An 8,153-nucleotide genomic window follows, 5' to 3' on the forward strand; every position below is an offset into this window, starting at 1 on the left:
AATTGAAGTCCCTGACAGATAGATCCATGTTTTTCCCGCAAAATTGCTTGTTGGAGGCAAATTTGGTTGAGGGGGGGGGGGGGGGGGGTTCTGGTCCAAAAAAAGATCTCCAGATCTGAGATCTCCAGAGCTTGGCATCTCTGAAAAATGGCTAGTTACACTTCTTTGCTTGAAACAGAAGATTGATGAATGCAAATGTGCATTATTAAGTCTATCACTCATAAACAGGTAGGTCTTGTTACTATATAAAATTGACATTCAGATTTTGAAACTATGTAAATAGTTTTTCTGCATTTTTATGAAATAACTGAAAAACTGCAAGAGCCCTGATTGGTTAAGAACAAATCATTAATTGCACATGGAAACCCATGGGATAAAAAAATAAGTTTATTTCAAAGCGCAATAGACTGCAGCTTCTGTCAGTTTACTGGCATAATAACCCACTTGGGTTGTAAGAGAAACACAAGAAAAGTTTGTAAATCACTTGCCTCTGGCTCATATCTACAAACTTTGCTTGTGTTCTCTCAGCATCCTGCATGGGTTATTACACTAGGAAACCAATAAAAAGTGTGGTCTATTGTATAAAGATACTAAAGCTGAGTTACAAAACAAAATAAAGGACTGGAAACAAATATCATAAGTGAAAGAAACAAAATTAATACAGTTCAATTACAAGAACATTACAATTTATACATCAAAACTGCACTTCTAAACAGTAAACTTGATAAAAAAATTAAAAAAACAACAACAACAACAACCAACCACTGATACATCCACCTAAAATACATCTTAAGGTTAAAAAAAAATTTGAAATGCTCAAGATATGCATAGGCTAAATTACACTTGTTTGGAGCTGTGCTCTGGTGGAACCCATGTGGTAGAGGAGATTAACTCTATTTCTCGGAAACTTTTATAACTGCTTTCATAATAGCTTTTAAGAGCTGAGTAACACCTGATTATTTTGAAGGTGCCTCACAGCACCTAACAGTTTTTCCAAAAGCAAAGCTTTGCATATATAGTAAAATGAAAAACAAAAAATTGAGAAGTCCAAGTTAAATTTATCTCTACAAAATGGTAGCCCTTTTTGGTGATACCAAAATGTTTTCGAAGTTTTTGTTCTCCTTTTGCTAAATTTAACAAACTTCTCTGAAACAGAGTCTTTTTAACTATGAGGGTTCTCAAAAAATTGTGAGACTTTATCCACCACAAATGATAGAAATTCTGAACCACTATCAGGTGGCAGATACCTTTTTACATTAAAAACATTTATGTTTTAAGAGCTCCAAGGTATCCCACAATTATTTTAATAAATCCAAACAACACTATTACTACATAATACTCACTCTAAATTGATGATAGTTTAAGAAAATCAGCATGAAAAATGATAATCCATTATCACAAAGTTCATAGTTTCTTCATACAGTTCATTATTGCTTAACCCTTTCACTCCCAAGATCTCATCAGTAATTCTCTTTACTGTGCCATACAGTTCTTGCGATTTTAGATTGGAGAATTTGGTATTGGATCAACTTCTAATTCCCTGATTGATATTTTTTGTTATTCTCATCACTTGTTTGATTGATTTTGTATTGATATTGTAAGGAGAAATTCTGTCTTGGTCACTCACTGGAGTTAAAGGGTTAATTAACCTAATTTCTCTTTGAGAGAGATAATTATTAAAAAATTAACAAACTTAACCAAATGCAAATAATGATTATGAACCACTAAAAGAAGCAGGGCCTGTTTAACAATACAGGCATTTCTGAACAGTTAATACTCCTAAAAAAGTGTTTCTCATTTTTTACTACAAATTATGTTCCACGACAACAATCTTTAAAAAACTTAAATATACAATCATAAAGGATCCATGTTGAATATCAAATGTTTGATTGATTCACTGAGACAATTCAACAACCTTGATCAACTCTTCTTTATGCACTCCATTGTATTCAGGGATGACCCTTTTGATAAACTCAACCACCAAATCTCCAGGTAATGCATTGCTTAAATTGAATTGAGAATGTGTTTCCAATGCATCATACAGTTTTAATGTGAGCAGATTTAATGAATCCTGAAGGGGGTTGTGGTTTCCTCTACCAAAGGGGACTGTTACATCATGTTCTAACACATCAGAAATAATTCGGGTTTCCAATGACTTTCTAATATTTTCCACTGCATTAATTTCATCCAGTGTTAAAATCTCTTTAAAATGTTTCTGAGTTGCAATGCCAACTACTCTAACCTCATCATATACCCAGGAAAGAACTGGACCTCCTGAATTCCCAGAATTCAGTGAGCAGTTCAACACTACCGTAGAATGGCCTGATGGTGTCCTCTTTGAACCAGAGACATTTCCATTCACAAAAAGAGCGGTTTCTTCTCTGTGACTCAGGGGATAACCAAAAGAAAATATCTGCACTCCTGGCAGCAATGGTTGGGTTGACAACTGCAATGGACAAATTCCACTTTCTTGTAAATTAAGATCTGGACAATACAGTAATGCCAAATCTTTACCTGGATCACTTTGAGCAACCTCACAATGTAATTCACCAATGGCTGCATTGGAAATGCGAATTTCAGAGGCTTCTTTATTCAGGTAGGTTTGAATCACATGCTTGTTGGTAAGTATAAAGTGGTCGCTGATGACAAATCCAGAACCATGCTCAATTTCCTTATTGGTAGTGGCAATCTCATATTTTCTTAGAATATCTGCTCTCTGTTTGTCAACACCTTCCTTTTTTTCATCAGATATGTGTCCGTTTTCTGGATACTTTTCAAGATACTTTTTGGTATCAAAATAATCCAAAGATTGTTTTATGTCAAAAATATCAAAAGTTTGGAAGAACTTTGGCATTCCACTCTGATCTTTCTTTGTGGGAAATACATCACTATCCCCATGAATGGCACTAGCAAAACAATCTCTAACACGGCACTGTGCCTCTTCTTGAGAATATTTATGAACTGGTAGCCTGGATTTTTCACGGTTACAAAAGTTCTGATACTCTTTCTCTAAATCTGCCCTGTGTCTTTTAATTGAATTCTTCAGCTCCTCAGAACCAGGTCCTTCAGCAGGGTATTTGATAAGCTCTTGCAGCACTTTGATATCATTCGAGCAAAGTAAATTATAAAGTTTAAAAATACAGAAATCCAACACATTAGGACAACTGTAGCAACTATTATCACTACTAAGCATGACCTTCTCATGATCAGCAACAGAGTAACATTTCTTTAAACTTTCCAGTGCTTCTTTATGACTACATTTGTTGAGAGAGCCAGGAGAAGCGAGAGCATCATAGTACTTCTTTTGAATTTCAGCCCTGTGTGAACGGAGTTTCTCATCTATGCTGTTGCTTTGGTCACTAAATACTTCAATGGCTATTCTATCACAGCGATCAACAACATCTTTAATGTCCTTAATGGTGAAAGGTTCAGGACCTGGAAAAGGGCATTTATCCTCTGGAAAGCTCCCAGCATAGCAATCTCTAACTCGGTGCTGTGCAACAGGCCAGGAATACATTTTTCTTCCATTTGGGTTAATTCTAGCTTCCTCCAACTCTCTTTCAACGTCAGCTCTTCGTTTATCAATCAACTCTCTCGTCTTCTCCGAGCCGGGTCCCTCTCTGGGGTAAATTTCAACGTAGGGCATGTTCTCATACTTATCCATTGCGTTGTAAATATCAACGATGCTGTATGTTTCGGATTTGGCTGGAGAAAATTCTGTGTTCGCTACTCCTATTTGATGCACATAACATCCCCGAAATAGTTTCCATGCTGTTCCGCGATCATATCTGCGTGTTTCTGGTTTGCCGTAAATCTTAACCTTCACACAGGCATCCAAAACTTTCCTTCCTTTGTTTCCTAGCACATCACTGTTGTACACTCTTGGAAATTCTGTGTCTGGTCGAGATTGAGAGGAGAGATGACTATTCATTGTAACGAGCTCTACACCTCAGTGAGAGTTTTATCTCATAATCTTGGTCGTGGTAACAAAGTAGGCAAATAAAAAGAAGCAACAGCGTAGAAGTGTACTACTGCTGTCACGGGTTTTGCTCTTAGTATCTTGTGAATGGTGCAATAACTTAGTAGCCGCGTAATAAATGGATTCCTAATCCCCAGGGCGCGCTCATTCACAGTGATGTTAAAAAAAAAAAAAAAACATATGAAACTGGTCCATAGGTATGAAAGGCTCCTTTAAGTAACATTGTAATTTCGAGCTATCTTTTCCTTTTGTAGTTGGCTTTGAAATTCTCAGAGTGGTAGGATTTCTTACAAAACGTTTAAAAATACTTATGATAATGTCGTGAATATATTCACCACATTTTATGGTAAAGGACTTGATGCATACTTAAGAAACCCTCGGCTGTAATAAACATGATATTGTCAAATCATTGGCCTACCCCTGATTCCCCCCCACAAAAACACACACACACACACACACACACACACACACACACACACACACACACATCCTCTTGGCAAGGTGTGGAAAAGTATTACAAACCCAAAATGACCAAAATGGCCAGTTATAATAATAGTTAATAATAATAGTAATAATTAGTTACCTCTAAGCTTGGAAAGAGGAGATTGATGAAAGCAAATTTGCATTAACAAGTCAATTACTCATAGACAGGTATATCTTGTTTGAATATAAACTTTAAATTTAGATTTTGAAATTATGAAAATAATCTTCAACTATTTTATGAAATAACTGAGAAACTGCAAGTGCCTGATTGGTAAAAAACATATCATTTATTGCACCAGTAGACCCATAGAGTATTTAAGTTTATTTCAAAAAGCAATAGAGTGCAGTTTCTATCAGTTTACCAGCATAATAACCCACTTGGGATGCTAGGGAAACTTGAAAAAAGTTTGTAAATCACTCACCTCTGGCTCATATCTACAAACTTTTCTTGTGTTCTCTCAGCATCCTGCATGGGTTATTACACTGGTAAACCAATGAAAGGTGCAGTCTATTGCTTAGTGATACTAAAGCTGAGTTACATAAAAAAACAAAAGACTAGAACCAAATATTACAAGTGAATAAAAACAAAATTAATATAGTTCAAGTATGAGAACATTACAATTTACGCATCAAAACTGCAGTTCTTAACGGTAGCCTTGATAAAAAAAGATTAAAAATCAACCAACCACTGATATACATCCATCTAAAATACATCTAAAGGTTAAAAAAAAAAGAATAATGAAATGCTTAAGATATGCATAGGCTAAATTACACTTGTCTAGAGCCATGCTCTAGTGGAACCTAAGTGGTAGAGGAGATTAACTTTATTTCTCAGAGACTTTTATAACTGCTTTCATAATAGCTTTTAAGAGCTGAGCAACACCAGATTATTTAGTAGGTGCCTCACAGCACCTAACAATTATTTCAAGAGCAAAACTTTGCATATATGATGAAATAAAAACAAAAAATTGAGAAGTCCAAGTTAAATTTATCTCTACAAAATGGTAGCCCTTTTTGGTGATGCCACAATTTCTTTAAAGTTTTTGTCCTCCTTTTGCTAAATTTAACAAACTTCTCTGAAACAGAGTCTTTTTAACTATGAGAGTTCTCAAAAAATTGAGACTTTATCCACCACAGATGATAGAAATTCTGAACCACTATCAGGTGGCAGATACTACTTTACATTAAAAACAGTTATGTTTTAAGAGCCCCAAGATATCCCACAATTATTTTAAGAAATCCAAACAACATTATCACTACATAATACTCACTCTAAATTGATGATAGTTTGAGACAATCAGCAATGAAAAATGATAATCCATTATCACAAAGTTTATAGTTTCTTCATACAGTTCATTATTGCTTAACCCTTTAACTCCGTAAATCAGTAATTCTCTTTACTGTCTGCCATAAAGTTCTTGCAATTTTAGTTTGGAGAATTTCTGGTATTGGATCAATTTCTAATTCCCTGATTGATATTTTCTTTATTTTCATCACTTGTCTGATTGATATTGTATTGATATTGTTGGGAGAAATTCTGTCTGGGTCACTCATGGGAGTTAAAGGGTTAATTAAACAAATTTCTCTTTAGGAGAGATAATTATTAAAGAATTAACAAACTTAACCAAATGCTAAGAATACTTATGAAGCATTTAAAGTAGCAGGACCTGTTTAACAATACAGGCATTTCTAACAGTTATTCTGAACTCATAGCACACCTAATGTCACAATTCTGCGATCCATCTTAGATTGAATCTCAACCCCTAACCTTAATACTCCTAAAACAATTTCTCATTTCTCACTACAAATTATGTTCAATGACAACAATCTTGAAAAACTTTAAATATACAATCATAAAGGATCTGCATTTAATTTCAAATGTTTGATTGATTTACTGAGACAACTCAATGACCTTGATCAACTCTTCTTTATGCTCCCCTTTGTATTCAGGGATGAAGTTTCTGATAAACTCAACCACCAAATCTGCAGGCAATGCATTGCTTAAATTGAATTGAGAATGTGTTTTCAAAGCATCGTACAGTTTTAATGTCAGCAGATGCAGTGAAACATGACAGGACTTGGGGATTTCTTCAATAGGGGCTCCACGAGAGAGGAAATTTAGATCACATTCTTTCACATCAGAAATAGTGCGGGTTTGCAATGATTTTCTAATATTTTCAATTGCATTCATTTCATCCAGTGTTAAAATCTCTTTAAAATGTTTCTGAGTTGTGATGCCAACTACCCTTACCTCACCATCTACCCAGGACAGAACTGGACCTCCTGAATTGCCAGAATTCAGTGAGCAGTTCAATACTGCCATTGAATGGTTAAATAGGATCCTCTTTGAACCAGAAACATTTCCATTCACAAAAAGAGCAGTTTCTTCAGTGTGACTCATGGGATAACCAAAAGAAAATATCTGCATTCCTGGCAGCAACGACTGAGTTGACAACTGCAATGGAGAAATTCCACTTTGATGTAAATTGAGATCTGGACAATACAGTAATGCAAGATCCTTACCAGGATCACTGTGAACAACCTCACAGAGTAATTCACCAATGGCTGCATTGGAAATGTGAATTTCAAAGCCTTTTTGATATAGACAGGTTTCAATCACATGCCTGTTAGTAAGTATAAAGTGGTCACTGATGACAAATCCAGAACCATGCTCAATTTCAACATTGGTAGTGGCAATCTCATATTCCCTTAGAATATGTTCTCTCTGTTCAACACGTTTCTTTATTTCATCAGATATGTGTCCCTTTTCTGGATACTTTTCAAGAAACTTTTTAGCATCAAAATAATCCAGAGATTGTTTTATGTCAAAAATATCAAAAGTTTGGTAGATCTTTGGCATTCCACTCTGATCATTCTTTGTGGGAAATACATCACTATCCCCAGGAAAGGCATTGGCGAAACAATCTCGAACACGACGCTCTGCCTCTTCACGAGAATATTTATCAACTAGCTGCCTGGATTCTTCACTGTTACAAAAAATCTGATACTCTTTCTCTAAATCTGTCCTGTGCCTTTCAATTAAATTCCTCAGCTCTTCAGAACCAGGTCCTTCAGCAGGGTATTTGCTAATTGGCAGCAAGCTGACATCATACCTGCTAACTGCATTATAAAGTTTAAAAATACAGAAATCAGGATTACCAAATCCACATGCGTGGCAATCACGACTAACAAAACATCGATGAGCAGCATCAGAGTAACAATTCTTTAAACTTTCCTGTGCTTCTTCTTCACTATATTTGTAGAGAGTGCCAGGAGAAGCGAGAGCATCCTGGTACTTCTTTTGAATGTCAGCCCTGTGTGAAAGGGCTTTCTTGTCTATGCTTTTGCTTTGGTCACTAAATACTTCAATGGCTTTTTCATCACACAAATCAACAATATCTTTAATGTTCTTGATACTGTTAGGTTCAGGAGCAAAAAAACCAGTGATACCGAAATCCTCAGGAAAGTTCCCAGCATAGCAATTTCTAACTCGGTGCTGTGCAACAGTCCAGGAATACATTTTTCTTCCATCTGGGTTAATTCTAGCTTCCTCCAACTCTCTTTCAACGTCAGCTCTTCGTTTATCAATCAACTCTTTCATCTTCTTTGCGTCAGGCCCTTCGGGATATATTTCAACATAGGGCATGTTTTCATACTTAACCATTGCCTTGTAAATATCAATAATGCTGTA

General features: G+C 35.6%; 2 protein-coding genes across 2 annotated transcripts in view; both read right to left on the reverse strand.

The window, feature by feature from the left end:
- Positions 1-381: 381 nt before the first annotated feature.
- Positions 382-4,044, reverse strand: LOC131776226 (uncharacterized). The gene has a single exon (XM_059092396.2). It carries the CDS (start codon positions 3,929-3,931, stop codon positions 1,895-1,897), a length of 2,037 nt encoding a protein of 678 aa, XP_058948379.2. The 5' UTR covers positions 3,932-4,044; the 3' UTR covers positions 382-1,894.
- A 685-nt stretch (positions 4,045-4,729) lies between these two features.
- Positions 4,730-8,153, reverse strand: part of LOC131776227 (uncharacterized) — a 3,828-nt gene continuing 404 nt past the window's right edge. The window contains exon 1 of the mRNA XM_066173163.1: positions 4,730-8,153. This exon is cut by the window's right edge and continues 404 nt beyond it. Within this exon, the coding sequence (XP_066029260.1) occupies positions 6,354-8,153 (1,800 nt within the window). The 3' untranslated portion in view covers positions 4,730-6,353.

Source organism: Pocillopora verrucosa, chromosome 10 (genome assembly GCF_036669915.1).
Source record: "Pocillopora verrucosa isolate sample1 chromosome 10, ASM3666991v2, whole genome shotgun sequence".
NCBI lineage: Eukaryota > Metazoa > Cnidaria > Anthozoa > Scleractinia > Pocilloporidae > Pocillopora > Pocillopora verrucosa.